Genomic DNA, 24,720 nt, shown 5'->3' with positions numbered 1-24,720 from the left:
AGTAGGTGAGTCATGTGTACATTAATACACCTGATGAATATTATTAATGTAAACCATTCAGTAGGTGAGTCATGTAGTACACATTAATACACCTGATGAATATTATTAATGTAAACCATTCAGTAGGTGTACGTAGTACATTACTACACCTGATGAATATTATTAATGTAAACCATTCAGTAGGTGAGTCATGTAGTACATTAATACACCTGATGAATATTATTAATGTAAACCATTCAGTAGGTGAGTCATGTGGTACATTAATACACCTGATGAATATTATTAATGTAAACCATTCAGTAGGTGAGTCATGTGGTACATTAATACACCTGATGAATATTATTAATGTAAACCATTCAGTAGGTGAGTCATGTAGTACATTAATACACCTGATGAATATTATTAATGTAAACCATTCAGTAGGTGAGTCATGTGGTACATTAATACACCTGATGAATATTATTAATGTAAACCATTCAGTAGGTGAGTCATGTGGTACATTAATACACCTGATGAATATTATTAATGTAAACCATTCAGTAGGTGAGTCATGTGGTACATTAATACACCTGATGAATATTATTAATGTAAACCATTCAGTAGGTGAGTCATGTGGTACATTAATACACCTGATGAATATTATTAATGTAAACCATTCAGTAGGTGAGTCATGTGGTACATTAATACACCTGATGAATATTATTAATGTAAACCATTCAGTAGGTGAGTCATGTAGTACATTAATACACCTGATGAATATTATTAATGTAAACCATTCAGTAGGTGAGTCATGTAGTACATTACTACACCTGATGAATATTATTAATGTAAACCATTCAGTAGGTGAGTCATGTAGTACATTACTACACCTGATGAATATTATTAATGTAAACCATTCAGTAGGTGAGTCATGTAGTACATTACTACACCTGATGAATATTATTAATGTAAACCATTCAGTAGGTGAGTCATGTAGTACATTACTACACCTGATGAATATTATTAATGTAAACCATTCAGTAGGTGAGTGAGTCTGATGAATATTATTAAGTAGGTGTGTCACGTAGTACATTACTACACCTGATGAATATTATTAATGTAAACCATTCAGTAGGTGAGTCATGTAGTACATTAATACACCTGATGAATATTATTAATGTAAACCATTCAGTAGGTGAGTCATGTAGTACATTACTACACCTGATGAATATTATTAATGTAAACCATTCAGTAGGTGAGTCATGTGGTACATTAATACACCTGATGAATATTATTAATGTAAACCATTCAGTAGGTGAGTCATGTAGTACATTAATACACCTGATGAATATTATTAATGTAAACCATTCAGTAGGTGAGTCATGTAGTACATTACTACACCTGATGAATATTATTAATGTAAACCATTCAGTAGGTGAGTCATGTAGTACATTAATACACCTGATGAATATTATTAATGTAAACCATTCAGTAGGTGAGTCATGTAGTACATTACTACACCTGATGAATATTATTAATGTAAACCATTCAGTAGGTGAGTCATGTAGTACATTAATACACCTGATGAATATTATTAATGTAAACCATTCAGTAGGTGAGTCATGTAGTACATTAATACACCTGATGAATATTATTAATGTAAACCATTCAGTAGGTGAGTCATGTAGTACATTAATACACCTGATGAATATTATTAATGTAAACCATTCAGTAGGTGAGTCATGTGGTACATTAATACACCTGATGAATATTATTAATGTAAACCATTCAGTAGGTGAGTCATGTGGTACATTAATACACCTGATGAATATTATTAATGTAAACCATTCAGTAGGTGAGTCATGTGGTACATTAATACACCTGATGAATATTATTAATGTAAACCATTCAGTAGGTGAGTCATGTAGTACATTAATACACCTGATGAATATTATTAATGTAAACCATTCAGTAGGTGAGTCATGTGGTACATTAATACACCTGATGAATATTATTAATGTAAACCATTCAGTAGGTGAGTCATGTGGTACATTAATACACCTGATGAATATTATTAATGTAAACCATTCAGTAGGTGAGTCATGTGGTACATTAATACACCTGATGAATATTATTAATGTAAACCATTCAGTAGGTGAGTCATGTGGTACATTAATACACCTGATGAATATTATTAATGTAAACCATTCAGTAGGTGAGTCATGTGGTACATTAATACACCTGATGAATATTATTAATGTAAACCATTCAGTAGGTGAGTCATGTGGTACATTAATACACCTGATGAATATTATTAATGTAAACCATTCAGTAGGTGAGTCATGTGGTACATTAATACACCTGATGAATATTATTAATGTAAACCATTCAGTAGGTGAGTCATGTGGTACATTAATACACCTGATGAATATTATTAATGTAAACCATTCAGTAGGTGAGTCATGTGGTACATTAATACACCTGATGAATATTATTAATGTAAACCATTCAGTAGGTGAGTCATGTGGTACATTAATACACCTGATGAATATTATTAATGTAAACCATTCAGTAGGTGAGATGTCACCTGATGAATATTATTAATGTGGTACATTACTACACCTGATGAATATTATTAATGTAAACCATTCAGTAGGTGAGTCATGTAGTACATTACTACACCTGATGAATATTATTAATGTAAACCATTCAGCAGGTGAGTCATGTAGCACATTACTACACCTGATGAATATTATTAATGTAAACCATTCAGTAGGTGAGTCATGTAGTACATTACTACACCTGATGAATATTATTAATGTAAACCATTCAGTAGGTGAGTCATGTAGCACATTACAACACCTGATGAATATTATTAATGTAAACCATTCAGTAGGTGAGTCATGTGGTACATTAATACACCTGATGAATATTATTAATGAAAACCATTCAGTAGGTGAGTACACCTGATGAATATTATTAATGTAAACCATTCAGTAGGTGAGTCATACACCTGATGAATATTATTAATGTAAACCATTCAGTAGGTGAGTCATGTGGTATATTAATACACCTGATGAATATTATTAATGTAAACCATTCAGTAGGTGAGTCATGCAGTACATTAATACACCTGATGAATATTATTAATGTAAACCATTCAGTAGGTGAGTCATGTGGTGCATTAATACACCTGATGAATATTATTAATGTAAACCATTCAGTAGGTGAGTAATGCAGTACATTAATACACCTGATGAATATTATTAATGTAAACCATTCAGTAGGTGAGTCATGTAGCACATTACTACACCTGATGAATATTATTAATGTAAACCATTCAGTAGGTGAGTCATGTAGTACATTACTACACCTGTTGAATATTATTAATGTAAACCATTCAGTAGGTGGGTCATGTAGCACATTACTACACCTGATGAATATTATTAATGTAAACCTTTCAGCAGGTGGGTCATGTAGCACATTACTACACCTGATGAATATTATTAATGTAAACCATTCAGTAGGTGAGTCATGTAGTACATTACTACACCTGATGAATATTATTAATGTAAACCATTCAGTAGGTGAGTCATGTAGTACATTACTACACCTGATGAATATTATTAATGTAAACCATTCACTAGGTGTGTCACGTAGTACATTACTACACCTGATGAATATTATTAATATAAACCATTCAGTAGGTGAGTCATGTAGTACATTAATACACCTGATGAATATTATTAATGTAAACCATTCAGTAGGTGTGTCACGTAGTACATTACTACACCTGATGAATATTATTAATGTAAACCATTCAGTAGGTGAGTCATGTAGTACATTAATACACCTGAATAATATTATTAATGTAAACCATTCAGTAGGTGTGTCACGTAGTACATTACTACACCTGATGAATATTATTAATGTAAACCATTCAGTAGGTGAGTCATGTGGTACATTAATACACCTGATGAATATTATTAATGTAAACCATTCAGTAGGTGAGTCATGTAGTACATTACTACACCTGATGAATATTATTAATGTAAACCATTCACTAGGTGTGTCACGTAGTACATTACTACACCTGATGAATATTATTAATGTAAACCATTCAGTAGGTGAGTCATGTAGTACATTAATACACCTGATGAATATTATTAATGTAAACCATTCAGTAGGTGTGTCACGTAGTACATTACTACACCTGATGAATATTATTAATGTAAACCATTCAGTAGGTGAGTCATGTAGTACATTAATACACCTGATGAATATTATTAATGTAAACCATTCAGTAGGTGTGTCACATAGTACATTACTACACCTGATGAATATTATTAATGTAAACCATTCAGTAGGTGAGTCATGTGGTACATTAATACACCTGATGAATATTATTAATGTAAACCATTCAGTAGGTGAGTCATGCAGTACATTAATACACCTGATGAATATTATTAATGTAAACCATTCAGTAGGTGAGTCATATGGTACATTAATACACCTGATGAATATTATTAATGTAAACCATTCAGTAGGTGAGTCATGTGGTACATTAATACACCTGATGAATATTATTAATGTAAACCATTCAGTAGGTGAGTCATGTAGTACATTAATACACCTGATGAATATTATTAATGTAAACCATTCAGTAGGTGTGTCACGTAGTACATTACTACACCTGATGAATATTATTAATGTAAACCATTCAGTAGGTGAGTCATGTGGTACATTAATACACCTGATGAATATTATTAATGTAAACCATTCAGTAGGTGAGTCATGTGGTACATTAATACACCTGATGAATATTATTAATGTAAACCATTCAGTAGGTGAGTCATGTGGTACATTAATACACCTGATGAATATTATTAATGTAAACCATTCAGTAGGTGAGTCATGTAGTACATTACTACACCTGATGAATATTATTAATGTAAACCATTCAGCAGGTGGGTCATGTAGCACATTACTACACCTGATGAATATTATTAATGTAAACCATTCAGTAGGTGAGTCATGTGGTACATTAATACACCTGATGAATATTATTAATGTAAACCATTCATTAGGTGAGTCATATGGTACATTAATACACCTGATGAATATTATTAATGTAAACCATTCAGTAGGTGAGTCATGTGGTACATTAATACACCTGATGAATATTATTAATGTAAACCATTCAGTAGGTGAGTCATGTGGTACATTAATACACCTGATGAATATTATTAATGTAAACCATTCAATAGGTGAGTCATGTGGTACATTAATACATCTGATGAATATTATTAATGTAAACCATTCAGTAGGTTAGTCATGTAGCACATTACAACACCTGATGAATATTATTAATGTAAACCATTCGGTAGGTGAGTCATGTGGTACATTAATACACCTGATGAATATTATTAATGTAAACCATTCGGTATGTGAGTCATGTGGTACATTAATACACCTGATGAATATTATTAATGTAAACCATTCAGTAGGTGAGTCATGTGGTACATTAATACACCTGATGAATATTATTAATGTAAACCATTCAGTAGGTGAGTCATGTGGTACATAAATGCACCTGATGAATATTATTAATGTAAACCATTCAGTAGGTGAGTCATGCAGTACATTAATACACCTGATGAATATTATTAATGTAAACCATTCAGTAGGTGAGTCATGTGGTACATTAATACACCTGATGAATATTATTAATGTAAACCATTCAATAGGTGAGTCATGTGGTACATTAATACATCTGATGAATATTATTAATGTAAACCATTCAGTAGGTTAGTCATGTAGCACATTACAACACCTGATGAATATTATTAATGTAAACCATTCGGTAGGTGAGTCATGTGGTACATTAATACACCTGATGAATATTATTAATGTAAACCATTCGGTATGTGAGTCATGTGGTACATTAATACACCTGATGAATATTATTAATGTAAACCATTCAGTAGGTGAGTCATGTGGTACATTAATACACCTGATGAATATTATTAATGTAAACCATTCAGTAGGTGAGTCATGTGGTACATAAATGCACCTGATGAATATTATTAATGTAAGCCATTCAGTAGGTGAGTCATGCAGTACATTAATACACCTGATGAATATTATTAATGTAAGCCATTCAGTAGGTGAGTCATGTGGTACATTAATACACCTGATGAATATTATTAATGTAAACCATTCAGTAGGTGAGTCATGTGGTACATTAATACACCTGATGAATATTATTAATGTAAACCATTCAGTAGGTGAGTCATGCAGTACATTAATACACCTGATGAATATTATTAATGTAAACCATTCAGTAGGTGAGTCATGTAGCACATTACAACACCTGATGAATATTATTAATGAAAACCATTCAGTAGGTGAGTCATGCGGTACATTAATACACCTGATGAATATTATTAATGTAAACCATTCAGTAGGTGAGTCATGTGGTACATTAATACACCTGATGAATATTATTAATGTAAACCATTCAGTAGGTGAGTCATGCAGTACATTAATACACCTGATGAATATTATTAATGTAAGCCATTCAGTAGGTGAGTCATGTGGTACATTAATACACCTGATGAATATTATTAATGTAAACCATTCAGTAGGTGAGTCATGTGGTACATTAATACACCTGATGAATATTATTAATGTAAACCATTCAGTAGGTGAGTCATGCAGTACATTAATACACCTGATGAATATTATTAATGTAAACCATTCAGTAGGTGAGTCATGTAGCACATTACAACACCTGATGAATATTATTAATGAAAACCATTCAGTAGGTGAGTCATGTGGTACATTAATACACCTGATGAATATTATTAATGTAAACCATTCAGTAGGTGAGTCATGTAGCACATTATAACACCTGATGAATATTATTAATGAAAACCATTGAGTAGGTGAGTCATGTGGTACATTAATACACCTGATGAATATTATTAATGTAAACCATTCAGTAGGTGAGTCATGTGGTACATTAATACACCTGATGAATACTATTAATGTAAACCATTCAGTAGGTGAGTCATGTAGTACATTAATATACTTGATAAATATTATTTATGTAAAATATGTAAACATTTCAGTTGAAATAGCTATATTTACTATAGTTATATTTATAGTAGCTATGTTTACTATAGTTTGTTTACAGTAAAGGTGTGCACTATATTCATCTTTAGAGTAGTTGTTTTTACTTTACTCATGTTTAGCATAGCTGTGTTCACTATATTTATGTTTACAGTAGTTGTGTTCACTGTAGATATATTTACAATAGTTGTGTTCACTATAGTTATGTTTACTATAGCTTGTTTACAATAAATGTGTTTACTATAGTTATGTTTACAGTAGTTGTTGTGTATTAGTTATGTTCACAGTAGTTATATTTACCATATTTATGCTTGTAGTATTTGTGTTTAGTTTTAATGAGTGTACAGCTATGACAGAACGTGTTCGTACCCCTACGTCCCGAGTAGTATTTGCTAATAACTTAAAAAATATCACGATTAGGGTAATAGACGTATAGCGTATTATAAATACATATTATACTAACACATCTGCATAAATTTTTATGTAAATTAATCGACAAATATACTGTTTAGAAACAAATAACTAAAAATAGGAGTAGCAGAAAGTGTTCGTACAGTTCTAGAACGTGTGAAAAAACTGATATTCCCGTAAAAATTGTGTTTAGTTTGGCGAATAAACTACATTATACCATTCCAGAACTAGACACTGGGTTCATAATTGGAATTTAGCCAGCAAAAACTGTACTTCCGACAGTTTAGCGCCGTCTCCGTCATTATGTGCTTGGTCATCATGGCGAACAAGAAACAACTGTCCAGTGATTAAAAAAAAACAAATTATTGTAAAATACAAGTATCGTGTGTCTCTTTCCGGTATTGCTACATAATTTAATGTGCCAAAATCTACTGTTCAAAGCATAATTGCCAAGTTTAAGCTTACAGGATCAACTGCTAACCTCCCTCGTTCCGGACGCCCCACCAAAATTCCAGAGAGAACCAAGAGGAAGGTTCTTAGAGAAATTAGTAGGAACCCTTGTTTAACACGTAATGACATACACTCTTCTGGGTTCAAAGCATGCCGTCCTCGTAGAACTCCATATTTAAAGCCTGTTCATTTAGAAGCACGATTGAGGTATGCAAGAAAGCATGTAAATAAACCCTTTATCTATTGGAAGAGTATTCTTTAGTCAAACAAGACTAAAATCGAGCTTTTCGGCCATAATAATGTTCGCAATATTTTCCGTAAGAAGGTTTAACGAAATCTTCCAAAGAACACCATCCCTACAGATAAACATGGAGGTAGCTCGATCATGCTATGGGGTTCCTTCAGCTCTTCTGGTGTAGGCAGCCTTCACCGCGTCAACAGAATCACAAAAAAAGAAGCGTACGTTGATATATTAGGCACTTATATTAAGAATGATGCTCGGAACTTGCGGCTTGGGCGTCGTTGGGTCTTCCAGCACGACAATGACCCTAAGCACACATCGAAATATGTGCAATCCTGGTTGCAGGGGAACCATATAAGCGTTCTGGAGTGGCCATCGCAGTCACCCGATATCAACCTAATTGAAAACGTCTGGCATGAGTTGAAACCCAGGGTTCATCAGTGTCATCCGGAAAACTTGCAAGAGTTGGAGGCCTTCTGTAAAGAAGAATGGAAGAAAATACCAGTCGAGTACTGTCAAACGATCACGGAGGGCTATGAGGAGAGATTGCGTCAAGTAATTCACCTGAAAGGCTATACAACACCATTAAAGTAGACACACGAACACTTTCTGCCTCTCCTATTTTTGATTATTTGTTTATAAACAGTTTATTTGCCGTAAAATTTACATAAAAATTTATGTAGATGTGTGTTAGTATATTATTTATAATATACTCTACTTATATTAGCCTAATCGTGACACATTTTTAAGTTATGAGGAAAAACTACTCACGACACAGGGGTACGAACACTTTCTGTCGTAACTATAGGCTTCTACTGGAGTTCTGCCCGTCATGTCTCCTGGTAGTTTTGGAAAAACATTATCGGGTTATTATACAATCAATATCAAGGTAATTTAATTAATATAGAAGAAACATCTGCACAGCGACGGCTTAAAAACATTAATGTAGTAGCCCCCAGTGAAAATGTTTGTTCCCCCCATGAAAAGAATCTGGGTATTTCATGAAATACCTTTACGGGGATTCCCCCATAGCGAACCCCAAATTTTACATTGGTTTTCATTAGAGAAGTTGGCCTACAATTTACAGTTCGCAGCTTTAGAAAAGTTGGTCCTGTAAATGTGAGCTTTAGGCCTACGAGTTCATTAGTTGAAGAGTAAGGTCTTACCATATCCACAGCGAGATGTCGTAACTTTGGTTGTAATTTTGCCCCGTTCTTCAACCACTGTATACGAGGTTCAGGGTCAGCTAATATCCAGCATGTCAGTTTCACCCTGTAACCAGCAGGTATCAGTCGGTTTTCCAGATGAGTTATTACATGTGGTGGCGATACCCCCTATTCTCCAGCCTACCACAGCGACGCCTATCTCTCAAGTTGACATCTTTTTCATGACAGGGTGACGTTTGGTCACGAGTTTTGAATATTTCCTTTTGGTTTCCGTACAGCTGGGTCCTGTGAAGTCGTCTTAGTGGATGAAGTAATCCGTTCTCATCTTCACTGTTATTTAACGTACTTGTGTCTTCTTGGACTTTATTAAACAAGGTGGAAGGTCTGTTCTCATCACCTTCGCATGTGATTTCTAGTTTTGCTTTATTTATCTTGTTATAACTTTCGATATCAAACTGTTCTTGTAGGGAACGAAGAATTTCCATGTCACTTTCCAGTGAAACAAGCTCTTGTGTTAGAGTATTTTCCAAAGTTTCTATTTCATTGGCCTTAGTTTCGAAATCTTTTTCGATTTTATAAATTTCTGTTGTCGAATCTTCGTTGTTATTTTCCCCTGTGGACGAAGGTTTACTATCGGAATCTTCTGATTCACTACCTGTGGACGAAGGTTTACTATCGGAATCTTCTGATTCACTACCTGTGGACGAAGGTTTACTATCGGAATCTTCTGATTCATTAAGTTCAGACACAAGATTCCAACCTAAAGTCTCCTCAAAGTCAAAGTGAATATCTTTCTGAACTGGTTTACTTGTTTCATGTTGTAAAATATGACCCAGATTCACTACAGCTGGCGACCTTACTAAGGCTGGAGGGTTATCTTTACAATTATCCAATTCAATGTCTTCCTTTAAATCATTATTATGTACAGAAATAAACCCGTCTTTCTTATCTCTGTTTCTATTATATGATTCCTTATCACTGGAATTATTATTACGTCCAATAGTGTGAACTCTTTGACTAAGTCCAACTTTTGGTACGATAAAGGACTGGTGAATAATGGATGAGGGTCTCTGTTCGATTAATTCTGTACTTAATTCTATACACTCCAAGTTCGTTGATACAGAAGTCTCTGCTACTGTAATAGAACATAAATAAGAGAAATCTCTACATTTTCCTTTCAAACTCGTACTTTTCATAACTGTCACTACTTCCTCTTGTTGAGGTGGGAGTTGTATGAACAGATAATTTACGCATGGTTCTATAATCGTACGTGCAGTTCTAGAAAGTAGTTTTTGATCTGTAACATGTTTTCCACAATCATCAGTACTGAAAACTGTAGTTTGAAGTGGAAGAGGAGGTAATATGTTAACACATAATACATGATTAGGTAATTCTAACGCAGTGTTACAAACAAATGTTTGGACAGAAAACCATCCTACGGCTTCACAATATTGAACCTCGTGCTGTGACACAATCGCCATAAACAGCAGTTCTGTTAACGAAGTATGACAATGATTTGTTTCAACTGGTCGAGAATTAAAAGGTTTAGCAAGTTCCAATGACCTGGGGAAATCGAACAATGACAACACAGCAGCACAGTGGGGGATGTCTTCAACTGTCCAATGTGCATAACAAACTTCGGAAATTAATGGTTCTAAGCTTCTAATATCAGCCATAATTTCTGCATTAGTTTCTTTATCATGCATGCCGCTGTTGTGAGATATTAGCGTTTGGACTTCCCAAACAAAGGGTTCATAAATCATACATGCTAGTAAAGGAATCGCTGGAACCGTAAACACTGAAGGAAGAGCATATTGTTTAGGTTCAAGTGCATCTCCAGTGGGGATATCAAGTACAGAGATGAGACCCTCTTGAAACTCGTCTTCTCTTTCAGAGGAAGTGTTTCCTATCAGATGACACTCTGAAGCACTTGAATGCATTGCTTCACGATTTTCGTTGTCCTCCAGAGTTTCAACAATTCCTTCAGAAGCAAGTTCCCATTCTTCGCTTGAATCAGTTGTAAATAATAAGTCATCTTCAGTTTCATTTTCTTCATCAGTTGCCCTCATCAACTCATCCCTAGTCTTGTAGTTAGGAACCAATTCATCTTCATTTGTCTTACCAAATAATTCATCTTCAGCATGTTTTATATAATTAAAATTTTCTCCCACCACTTCTTCTGAAACTGTGTCCTGATGAAACGAATACAGTTCTTTGTCTGTTACTTCTGGAAGAGTGTGAACGTTGTTGTCATATTTCCTAGCAGCACAATATTCAGAAGATATTTCAGGAATAAGTATCGACTCTGATTCTGCACTTGGATCACTCGTTCCATAGATGTTAATAGCTCGAACACGGAACACGTACATTGTTCCATCAACTAGGTCGTAAATTGTCACTTGGGATTTGTGGCTACTGGCAGCTCTTACCCACACTGACATTTCCAGCTGAAAGAGATAAAGAACCACACCTGTAAAATAAAGATGGTTAATAACCATACTTAGGACTCGAACACAGATTTACTGTTTTGCCAACCTAACTTTTCTAACTGCAAGTTTTTTTGTTTCTATGACAGGAAGAAGCAGCCACTTTGTACCATTTTTATTTGTACAAAGAAAGGTTCTATGAATGATGGCTGATAATTGAAGCATAAATCTAGATGGGCCTCAATAGATGAACACCCATTTAATCAGTAATAAAATAATAGACGTAATCTGAGTAGCAATGGAAAACCTGATTAATATTAAAAATAACACATCATACAAAAATGGTGTAATAAAAATAAAAAACAAGAACAATAATGTGATGAAAGTGAAAGAATACAATAAAGTGTACACAGAACAATACAATAAATTGTACACAGAACAATACAATAAAGTATGCACAGAACTTAAAGCTAGAACAATACAATAAAGTGTGCACAGAACTTTAAGTTAGAACAATACAATAAAATGTGCACAGAACAATACAATAAAGTATGCACAGAACAATACAATAAAGTGTGCACAGAACAATACAATAAAGTGTACACAGAACAATACAATAAAGTGTACACAGAACAATACAATAAAGTGTACACAGAACAATACAATAAAGTGTGCACAGAACATAAAGTTAGAACAATACAACAAAGTGTACAGAGAACTTAAGGTGAGAACAATTCAATAAAATGTACACAGAAGTTAAAGTTAGAACACAAACCAAAATGAATATATAAAACTTGAATATCTTGTACAATCAATTACTCATGAAATATATTTTATGACAGTACAGACAGCTTTTAGTTTAATTCGTTCTCTGATGGTACAGAGAGCTTTTAGTTCAAATCTGTGATAGTACAGACAACTTTTAGTTTAATTAGCTCTATGACAATACAGGCAGCTTTTAGTTTATAATTCTCTGATGGTAAAGACTGGTTTTAGTTTACCTAGTTCTCTGTATAGTCTGCTTTTAGTTTAATTAGATCTATAACAATACAGACTGCTTTTAGTTCAATTAGTTCTCTGGTGGTACAGACTGCTTTTAGTTTAATTAGTTCTCTTATGGTACAATCTGCTTTTAGTTTAATTAGTTCTATGACAATACAGACTTCTTTTAGTTTAATCAGTTCTCTGATGGCACAGACTCTTAGTTTAGTTAGTTCTATGACAGTACAGACTGTTTTTAATTTAATTAGTTCTCTGATGGTACAGATAGCTTTTAGTTTAATTACATCTATGATAGTACAGACAACTTTCAGTTTAATTAGTTTTCTGACAGTACAGACAGCTTTTAGTTTAATTAGTTTTGTGATGGTACAAACAGCTCCTAATATAATTAGTTCAATAATGGTAAAGCCAGCTTTTAGTTTAATTAGTTCTCTGATGGTACAGACAACTTTTATCTTATAGTTCTGTGATAGTAAAGGCAGCTTTTAGTTTAAGTGATTCTATAATAGTACAAACATCTTTTAGTTTAATTAGTTCTATGATAGAACAGACACCTTTTAATTTAATTAGTTTTAAGAAAGTACACACAACTTTTAGTTTAATTAGTTGTGTGATGGAAAGATAGCTTTTAGTTAAATTGGTTCCATAATAGTACAAATAGCTTTTAGTTTAATTAGTTCTGTGACGATAGAGACAGATTTTAGTTTAATTAATTCTAAGTACAGGCAGTTTTTAGTTTAGTTACTTCTGTAATGGTAGAGACAGCTTTTAGTTTAATTATTTGTGTTATGGTAAAGCAATTTTTGTTTCAACGTTTTATATTTTTAGTTCTGAGATGGTAGAGATAATTTAATTTTTTCTGTGATAGTGGAAACAGTTTTTTATTTATTTTTTGTGAAATGGTGGATAATTTTTTGTTTAATTTTTTCTGTGATGGTTGATGTAGATTTTTGTTTAATTTTGTCTGTGAGTGTGGAGACAGTTTTTGTTTAATTTTTGTGTGTGTTGGTGGAGACAGTTTTTTGTTTAATTTTTTCTGTAATGGTGGAGGCAGTTTTTTGTTTAATTTTTTCTGTTGTGGTAGAGACAGTTTTTTCTCTTCAAATCTGCTTTTGTGTCCTGGGTAATGAAATTTTTAAATTTACCCATTTTCCAGAACATTCCAGGTAGATTCAGTGCTGAGTAGCTGATAGAGAATTTTCTCAAACTTACAAGAATTCTCAAGAACTTTCTAAAATGTTGTAGAACTTCACTCGTCAAGATGGGCTCTACTTTTGCCACAATGTATCTGGTCTGTGCAAGGCAATTGTAATTGCCTGTAATCCGAACGAGTGGTGCCTCCTCATTGATAGCTCATCCAGAAGCCTCAAAGCTGTGCTGTTCCATAACGGGAATGAGTATCCGTCTCTTCCCCTGGCTCATTCGGTGTACCTCAAAGAGGAATACAACAGACATTGCTAGAAGCTATGAAGTATGATAAGTATGGCTGGGAGGTTATCGGAGACTTCAAAATGCTGGCATTCCTGATGGGTCTCCAAGGAGGCTTTACCAAGTTTCCCTGTTATCTTTGCCTTTGGGTCAGCAGGGACACCACAGCGCACTGCAACAAGAAGCACTGGCCACAACAGACCGAGTTTTCTGTGGGGAGGCACAATGTCAAGTGTGAGCCACTAGTGGACCTCCAGAAGGTGTTGTTCCCACCATTGCACATAAAATTGAGTCTTATGAAACAGTTCGTCATAGCTCTTGATAAGGTGTCTGCACCCTTCAAGTACCTTCGAGACTTCTTCCCTAAACTGTCTGAGGCAAAGCTCAAAGCTAGTGTCTTCGTTGGACCACAAATAAAGAAGATCCTGGAGTGCACAGAATTCCCCAAGAAGCTCAGTAGAAAGGGAAACAAAGCTTGGGACAGCTTTGTCGCAGTGGTTTGGGGCTTCTTGGGTAATCACAAGGCCAAAAATTATGTGGAACTGGTTGAGGCTCTGCTGAAGAACTACCGCAAAATGGGCTGCAGGATGTCCCTGAAAGTCCATATCCTTGACGCTCATCTTGATAAATTTAAATAAGACATGGGAGCATACTCAGTGGAGCAAGGCGAGCGTTTCCACCAAGATATACTGGACTTTGAACGCTCCTTCCAAGGAACGTATAACGAAAGCACGATGGGAGACTATATTTGGGAGCTGATTCGTGAAAGTGATTTAAATTGCAGTCGCAAATCTCGAAAAACTACTCACTTCTAAACGTTTTTGTATAACTTTAGTATAAATACATGTAAATCATGATTTATATGTTGTTTTATTCAGACCTTATGTAAATAAAAATGCGCAAATTTGCCCGTTTTAAAATTTCATTATTCAGGTTACAAAAACAAAGTTTGAAGGGAATAATGGCCATTTTCTGTACTTTTACAACCTAAGCAATTAAGAAATAACACATACTACCCAGAAACAAAATTTGTGTTACATAGTATTACCAGATTCTTTTCTAGAATATTCCTTTAATTAATTGTATGTTTTTGTGTAATAATCAGATTTTATTCTAAAGTACTCCATTAACTGTCAGTTTATATGCAATAATCAGCTTATTTGTTTGTAAATCAACTGATTAACTTTTTATTTGTCAAATAATATTCTAAACTTCAAGTGTTTTCCATCTTTACCTTGTTTAAATGAAAAGTGATATGAACACATTTAATGTTGAGGGTAGCCTCAACAGTTAACCACAAATTGACCTAAAATTATCTCTTGAACCATTCATAACCCTGAAAAGATTATATTAAATTGCACAAATTTAGAAAGCTAAGTGTTCATTTGTGAAACGTAACTGAGAATAAACGTTTTGAACTTCAATCATTTTAAAGCTCACGGACGTGATTGTTGTTTATACTTAGACCACAACAATAATCAGTTCGGGTTTAAATGGTTGACTTATTACTATTGAACGGTTAGCACATTTTTCATTCACAAACTTACTGAACGTTTCTCAATCAGATAGCTTGTTATTGGACTGTTGACTTATTACTATTGAACGGTTAGCACATTTTCATTCACAAACTTACTGAACGTTTCTCAATCAGATAGCTTGTTATTGGACTGTTGACTTATTACTATTGAACGGTTAGCACATTTTTCATTCACAAACTTACTGAACGTTTCTCAATCAGATAGCTTGTTATTGGACTGTTGACTTATTACTATTGAACGGTTAGCACATTTTTCATTCACAAACTTACTGAACGTTTCTCAATCAGATAGCTTGTTATTGGACTGTTGACTTATTACTATTGAACGGTTAGCACATTTTTCATTCACAAACTTACTGAACGTTTCTCAATCAGATAGCTTGTTATTGGACTGTTGACTTATTACTATTGAACGGTTAGCACATTTTTCATTCACAAACTTACTGAACGTTTCTCAATCAGATAGCTTGTTATTGGACTGTTGACTTATTACTATTGAACGGTTAGCACATTTTCATTCACAAACTTACTGAACGTTTCTCAATCAGATAGCTTGTTATTGGACTGTTGACTTATTACTATTGAACGGTTAGCACATTTTTCATTCACAAACTTACTGAACGTTTCTCAATCAGATAGCTTGTTATTGGACTGTTGACTTATTACTATTGAACGGTTAGCACATTTTTTCATTCACAAACTTACTGAACGTTTCTCAATCAGATAGCTTGTTATTGGACTGTTGACTTATTACTATTGAACGGTTAGCACATTTTCATTCACAAACTTACTGAACGTTTCTCAATCAGATAGCTTGTTATTGAACTGTTGACTTATTACTATTGAACGGTTAGCACACTTTTCATTCACAAACTTACTGAACGTTTCTCAATCAGATAGCTTGTTATTGGACTGTTGACTTATTACTATTGAACGGTTAGCACATTTTTCATTCACAAACTTACTGAACGTTTCTCAATCAGATAGCTTGTTATTGGACTGTTGACTTATTACTATTGAACGGTTAGCACATTTTTCATTCACAAACTTACTGAACGTTTCTCAATCAGATAGCTTGTTATTGGACTGTTGACTTATTACTATTGAACGGTTAGCACATTTTTCATTCACAAACTTACTGAACGTTTCTCAATCAGATAGCTTGTTATTGGACTGTTGACTTATTACTATTGAACGGTTAGCACATTTTTCATTCACAAACTTACTGAACGTTTCTCAATCAGATAGCTTGTTATTGAACTGTTGACTTATTACTATTGAACGGTTAGCACACTTTTCATTCACAAACTTACTGAACGTTTCTCAATCAGATAGCTTGTTATTGGACTGTTGACTTATTACTATTGAACGGTTAGCACATTTTTCATTCACAAACTTACTGAACGTTTCTCAATCAGATAGCTTGTTATTGGACTGTTGACTTATTACTATTGAACGGTTAGCACATTTTTCATTCACAAACTTACTGAACGTTTCTCAATCAGATAGCTTGTTATTGGACTACCGCCATCATATTTCGGGGGTTGCCAGCACAAAACGCAGGACTTCCAATCAACATCAGAAACAACAGGCCGCCCTTCTGGTGGGTGTGGCTTGTCTGAAAGTTCAAAAACCTATATAGGCTATATATATATAACGTAAGACTTATTTTATGTTGAATTATCTAACTTTGGTTATTAATATTTTTTTCTTTCTACAGTTGTCAAAAACATCAGGTGATAAAAACTACCATTCTCACCTGTAACAGTAACTCGAAAGGATTCTGAAGAACTCCCCAACTCATTGCTAACAGCTACAACATATTCTCCTTCGTCATTCGGCTCAATATTATGGATCTTTAAAATACTTCTGTCGCCATCTACTAGAATCTCAGTCCTGGAATCTTCCTGGAGTTGGCGACCGCTGCGCCACCAAGATATATCCGGAGTAGGGTTACCATTGATACTTACTTTAACACAAAGCGTTTCCCCACAGTCGAAGAACAGCCCATTCAGGTATCTGGATGGAATGATGACCTTTGGCGGAGCTGTGAAGACAGGGAACAATGTCAGATTTTTTGTTCATATGACGAGCTACTTAGAAACAATGTCAGATTTACTGTTCATACGAAGAGCTACTTAGAAACAATGTCAGATTTACTGTTCATACGAAGAGCTACTTTGAAACAATGTCAGATTTACTGTTCATATGACGAGCTACTTTGAAAGAATGTCAGATTTACTGTACATATGACGAGCTACTTAGAAACAATGTCATATTTACTGTTTTTGTGACGAGCTACCTTGAAAACAATGTCATATTTACTGTTTTTGTGACGAACTACCTTGAAAACAATGTCCGATTTAAAACCCAACATGACTCATACTCCTTTTAACCAAGACGCACGAGATGTATTTCCTTCATGGAAATGACACATTCATGAATAACACATTTTTACAAACGTGATCACATTTAGGAAACATTACATTACCTTGCAAACACGAAACCGCGAATTTCATAATGTTGTCACTGTCACGAGATTTTTTCATTTGTATGCTCAAAATCGCTTTAATATAAAGTTACTCATCCTCTGTAAGTGTTAACACATTCACCCACTGATTAACGGTCAGACGAAAACAATTAAAATTAACTTAGAAAACAAGAGAAATGCAATACAAACATATGTGAATATTAAGTGATGTGGGCTGATATGAAAATTACCACCTGAAAAGATATTTAATCTTATTGAATGATGCTGTTGGAAACCCACGTGCTTCTGATACTCACCATCAACTGACAACTGTGCACGTGTTGTTGCTAATCCTGATACACTGAGAGCTTGGCATTCCAACTTTCCGCTATCGGCCATCTTCACGTTTCGTAAAGTTAGAGAACTACTCTTGTTATCAGTGTAGATTGTCACGCGTGAGCTGTCAAAAACTTCGATACCTCCCTTATACCTGTACGAAATCCGATATAAAAACGTGGTTATAACCATTCAAATACATATGTGAGAAACAGTCATAAAGCTGTGTTTGTTACGTTTCAAACGTTAATTACCATAGTTTTGTTATACATGAAACAGTGATAAAGTTGTATTAATACGTTCTTCTGTTCTCATTTGTTACGTTCAATACTTTATTTCTACATAATCTCTACATATGCTTTTATTAAGATGACATTTCCAAATTGTTAACCTATCTATGATGTTTTAACCTTTAAGACCTTTCAAGTAGTTTTATAACCTTTTCATCCTGCTTCTAGTCTTTAAAATGTTTCAAACAGCTTAATAATCTCTTCATTCTAAGCATAACCCTCAAAATGTTACACATAATTTAATAACTTTTAAAATGTTCCATTTAAATCAAGGTTATCCTTCAATCTGCAAAACAAATCAAAATCAATGCCGTATTAACAATTAAAAATAATTACAAATTTTGCCGCTAGTTGATAGTTTTTACCTGATTCACGACAGTAAAGATGAAATTCAAAACATACTGGAATGAGTTATAAAGGTTTTTAATTACCGAATGAGTTAACAAGTAATCTTAAATGACATAACATTGTGAGATTAATCCATGGCATAAACCATGTTAATTACCTCATTTATTTGTATTATTATGTATTTCTTTTGTAATTTAATGTTTTTGATCTGATAAAACAGGCTGATTTCGCCGAAAGGTCAACATTTGCTACAAATATGAACTGAAAAGTTTTTAACCATCAATCTATTCCGTCGACTGAAAAGTTTTTAACCATCAATCTATTCCGTCGAAGTTTGATTCTTATACAAACTTGAGAAGTCGTCAACAACAAAATATCATAGTTTTGGTATTAATGACTACAATAAATACGGAGTTTCGGTATTAATGACAATAAATACGGAGTTTCGGTATTAATGACAATAAATACGGAGTTTCAGTATTAATGACTACAATAAATACGGAGTTTCGGTATTAATGACTACAATAAATACTGTTTTCATACAAACGTCAGCATCTTTAATCAAAACGTTTACATTTCATGAACTATTAGTTTAAAATGAAACTCAACAAATTTCTCACCAAGTAATTTCTGGAGAAGGTGATCCAGAAAATTCACAGTAGAACGTTACATCGTTTTCTTCAACAACTTTGCGATTTTCCAGTTTTAACGTAAATATTGGGGGGGCTACAACTAAAGCAGAAGAGAGACCTAATCAACATTTAAAGCAATCGTTATTTTAACGATATATAATCAAAAGAGTGGAATATAGATTATCTCAATAAGGATAACAATTGGGTATATAGCAGTTTTACATGTACGGTCTAAACAATATAATATAGATTATCTCAATAAGTATAACAATAGGGTATATAGCAGTTTTACATGTACGGTCTAAACAATATAATATAGATTATCTCAATTAGGATAACAATAGGGTATATAGCAGTTTTACATGTACGGTCTAAACAATATAATATAGATTATCTCAATAAGGATAACAATAGGGTATATAGCAGTTTTACATGTACGGTCTAAACAATATAATATAGATTATCTCAATAAGGATAACAATAGAGTATATAGCAGTGTTACATGTACGGTCTAAACAATATAATATAGATTATCTCAATAAGGATAACAATAGGGTATATAGCAGTATTACATGTACGGTCTAAACAATATAATATAGATTATCTCAATAAGGATAACAATAAGGTATATAGCAGTATTACATGTACGATCTAAACAATATAATATAGATTATCTCAATAAGGATAACAATGTGGTATATAGCAGTGTTACATGTACGGTCTAAACAATATAATATAGATTATCTCAATAAGGATAACAATAGGGTATATAGCAGTGTTACATGTACGGTCTAAACAATATAATATAGATTATCTCAATAAGGATAACAATGTGGTATATAGCAGTGTTACATGTACGGTCTAAACAATATAATATAGATTATCTCAATAAGGATAACAATAGGGTATATAGCAGTGTTACATGTACGGTCTACAAATATTATTCTAAGTCAATGTTGAGCAGTTGTAAGCTTACGTGGGTTAATAAAGTTCATTCGTGTTAAAGAGAGTGAGCTTTCAGTAAAGTAGGTGTTAAAACCTAGTGTACTTGGATGAAGTTAAAGAGAGTGAGCTTTCAGTAAAGTAGGTGTTAAAACCTAGTGTACTTGGATGAAGTTAGAGTGTGCTTTCAGTAAAGTAGGTGTTAAAACCTAGTGTACTTGGATGAAGTTGAAGAGAGTGAGCTTTCAGTAAATAGGTGTTAAAACCTAGTGTACTTGGATCAAGTTAAAGAGAGTGTGCTTTCAGTAAAGAAGGTGTTAAAATCTAGTGTACTTGGATGAAGTTAAAGAGAGTGTGTTTTCAGTAAAGTAGGCGGTAAAACCTAGTGTACTTGGATGAAGTTAAAGATAGTGTGCTTTCAGTAAAGTAGGTGTTAAAACCTAGTGTACTTGGATGAAGTTAGAGTGTGCTTTCAGTAAAGTAGGTGTTAAAACCTAGTGTACTTGGATGAAGTTGAAGAGAGTGAGCTTTCAGTAAATAGGTGTTAAAACCTAGTGTACTTGGATCAAGTTAAAGAGAGTGTGTTTTCAGTAAAGTAGGCGGTAAAACCTAGTGTACTTGGATGAAGTTAAAGAGAGTGTGCTTTCAGTAAAGTAGGTGTTAAAACCTAGTGTACTTGGATCAAGTTAAAGAGAGTGAGCTTTCAGTAAAGTAGGTGTTAAAACCTAGTGTACTTGGATCAAGTTAAAAAGAGTGAGCTTTCAGTAAAGTAGGTGGTAAAACCTAGTGTACTTGGATGAAGTTAAAGAGAGTGTGCTTTCAGTAAAGTAGGTGGTAAAACCTAGTGTACTTGGATGAAGTTAAAGAGAGTGTGCTTTCAGTAAAGAAGGTGTTAAAACCTAGTGTACTTGGATGAAGTTAAAGAGAGTGTGCTTTCAGTAAAGTAGGTGTTAAAACCTAGTGTACTTGGATCAAGTTAAAGAGAGTGAGCTTTCAGTAAAGTAGGTGGTAAAACCTAGTGTACTTGGATCAAGTTAAAGAGAGTGTGTTTTCAGTAAAGTAGGTGTTAAAACCTAGTGTACTTGGATGAAGTTAAAGAGAGTGTGCTTTCAGTAAAGAAGGTGTTAAAACCTAGTGTACTTGGATGAAGTTAAAGAGAGTGTGTTTTCAGTAAAGTAGGTGGTAAAACCTAGTGTACTTGGATGAAGTTAAAGAGAGTGTGCTTTCAGTAAAGAAGGTGTTAAAACCTAGTGTACTTGGATGAAGTTAAAGAGAGTGTGTTTTCAGTAAAGTAGGCGGTAAAACCTAGTGTACTTGGATGAAGTTAAAGAGAGTGTGCTTTCAGTAAAGTAGGTGTTAAAACCTAGTGTACTTGGGAAGTTAAAGAGAGTGAGCTTTCAGTAAAGTAGGTGGTAAAACCTAGTGTACTTGGATCAAGTTAAAGAGAGTGTGTTTTCAGTAAAGTAGGTGTTAAAACCTAGTGTACTTGGATCAAGTTAAAAAGAGTGAGCTTTCAGTAAAGTAGGTGTTAAAACCTAGTGTACTTGGATGAAGTTAAAAGAGTGTGCTTTCAGTAAAGTAGGTGGTAAAACCTAGTGTACTTGGATGAAGTTAAAGAGAGTGTGCTTTCAGTAAAGTAGGTGTCAAAACTTAGTGTTCTTGGACGAAATATAAGACAGAGAATTAGTACTACAAACCTCGTTTAGTCCTAATAATCACTGGTTCTGACGATGGTCCAGGTTCACTGATACCCACTTCATTCTCAGCACTCACACGGTAAATATATTCGAGCCCCGGCTGAAGACCCGTGACGGTAAAGACAGGTGAAGTGAATTCTTCACGGTTTATTCTCATCCATATATCCGACAACAAGTCGTATCGTTCGACTATGTACGTTCTGATTGTGGCACTGCCAGTAAACTCTGGAGGTGTCCACGACAGGTGGACACTATCACCAGCTTCTCTACTGAGGTTCACTACGGGTTTACCAGGTGGGGAAGGCTTCACTGGAAAACACCAAGTAGGCCTGAATACATTTTCTTAGTTAGTCACGATTCTTACATGAATATATATATATAGTTATAACTGTAGTGTTCAACCCCGATTGTAGTATGATTCCTCAGGTAGCTCAACGATTAGGGGGCTTGAAACGTTAAATATCAGGTTTAGATACATGAAGTGGACGGTGCCCTTTAACTTTGTAATACAACAAACAACTATTGTACAATTTAATGAAACCCGTAATATTTCATTTTACTAATCAAAATTAAAACCGGTGAATAAGAGAAAAGAACATTCGTTCAACTTACAGAGATTGTGGGATTTAGAAGCTATATATTATCTTACCATATTGCTTGTCATACAGATAACACGTAAATCAACACAGTGCTTATTGGACAACACTCACTTCTGATCGCGCGAATTCTAACGGGCGTCTTGTTAATTAAAGCAGGGCCCACGCCCGCTGCGTTTTCTGCGCTCACTCGGAAAAGAAACAAGTGACCTTTCTTCAGTCCTGACATCAAGTAGCTAGTTTCTGTGGCTGCTACGCGCCTGTAATGTTTCACAACCTGCAGGAAAATATTACTGTCTCACAAACAGAACACATAAACATATGAAAGTCGTTACTTGATGTGTAACATTCCTCACAGTAAAGTACTTTCAGTCAGATGTATAAACGTATTTTTTAAATACATTTAGTGTTGAACATGTCAAGAATGTTTACAAATACTTAGTGTTGAACATGTTAATAATGTTTAGATACATTTAGTGTTGAACATGTCAAGAATGTTTAGAAATACTTAGTGTTGAACATGTTAATAATGTTTAGATACATTTAGTGTTGAACATGTTGAGAATGTTTAGAAATATTTAGTGTTGAACATATTAAGAATGTTTAGATATATTTAGTGTCGAACATGTTAAGAATGTTTAGAAATATTTAGTGTTGAAGATTTTAAGAATGTTTAGATATATTTAGGGTTGAACATGTTAAGAATGTTTAGATATATTTAGTGTTGAACATGTTAAGAATGTTTAGATATATTTAGTGTTGAACATGTTAAGAATGTTTAGATATATTTAGTGTTGAACATGTTAAGAATGTTTAGATATATTTAGTGTTGAACATGTTAAGAATGTTTAGATATATTTAGTGTTGAACACGTTAAGAATGTTTAGAAATATTTAGTGTTGAACATGTTAAGAATGTTTAGATATATTTAGTGTTAACGATGTTAAGAATGTTTAGATATATTTAGTGTTGACGATGTTAAGAATGTTTAGAAATATTTAGTGTTGACGATGTTAAGAATGTTTAGATATATTTAGTGTTGAACATGTTAAGAATGTTTAGATATATTTAGTGTTGAACATGTTAAGAATGTTTAGATATATTTAGTGTTGAACATGTTAAGAATGTTTAGATATATTTAGTGTTGAACATGTTAAGAATGTTTAGAAATATTTAGTGTTGAACATGTTAAGAATGTTTAGAAATATTTAGTGTTGACGATGTTAAGAATGTTTAGAAATATTTAGTGTTGAACATGTTAAGAATGTTTAGAAATATTTAGTGTTGAACATGTTAAGAATGTTTAGATATATTTAGTGTTGACGATGTTAAGAATGTTTAGAAATATTTAGTGTTGAACATGTTAAGAATGTTTAGATATATTTAGTGTTGACGATGTTAAGAATGTTTAGAAATATTTAGTGTTGAACATGTTAACAATGTTTAGATCTATTTAGTGTTAACGATGTTAAGAATGTTTAGAAATATTTAGTGTTGAACATGTTAAGAATGTTTAGATATATTTAGTGTTGACGATGTTAAGAATGTTTAGATATATTTAGTGTTGACGATGTTAAGAATGTTTAGAAATATTTAGTGTTGAACATGTTAAGAATGTTTAGATATATTTAGTTT

The 24,720-nt window shown here is 33.5% G+C and overlaps 1 protein-coding gene across 10 annotated transcripts in view; it reads right to left on the bottom strand.

The window, feature by feature from the left end:
- Positions 1-24,720, bottom strand: part of LOC143256333 (cell adhesion molecule DSCAM-like) — a 288,884-nt gene that overhangs the window by 195,800 nt on the left and 68,364 nt on the right. For 3 of the 10 annotated variants that reach the window (XR_013031259.1, XR_013031258.1, XR_013031260.1), the window contains exons 11-17: positions 23,200-23,362; positions 22,490-22,798; positions 19,839-19,968; positions 18,562-18,734; positions 17,534-17,821; positions 17,262-17,392; positions 9,382-11,828 (exon numbers count right to left, since the gene is read on the bottom strand). Coding sequence is in view for 3 of the 10 variants with exons in the window: in XM_076513421.1 (XP_076369536.1) it covers positions 17,262-17,392; positions 17,534-17,821; positions 18,562-18,734; positions 19,839-19,968; positions 22,490-22,798; positions 23,200-23,362 (1,194 nt within the window). In the remaining 7 variants the exon portion in view is untranslated. The remainder of the gene's footprint in view (positions 1-9,381; positions 11,829-17,261; positions 17,393-17,533; positions 17,822-18,561; positions 18,735-19,838; positions 19,969-22,489; positions 22,799-23,199; positions 23,363-24,720) is intronic. The other 7 variants (XR_013031263.1, XR_013031262.1, XR_013031261.1 and 4 more) reach the window with 3 other exon arrangements.

Source organism: Tachypleus tridentatus, chromosome 7 (genome assembly GCF_004210375.1).
Source record: "Tachypleus tridentatus isolate NWPU-2018 chromosome 7, ASM421037v1, whole genome shotgun sequence".
NCBI classification, from domain to species: Eukaryota; Metazoa; Arthropoda; class Merostomata; order Xiphosura; family Limulidae; genus Tachypleus; species Tachypleus tridentatus.
Note: the sequence above shows the minus strand (reverse complement) of the source record. Positions and strands in the feature narration are given on the sequence as shown.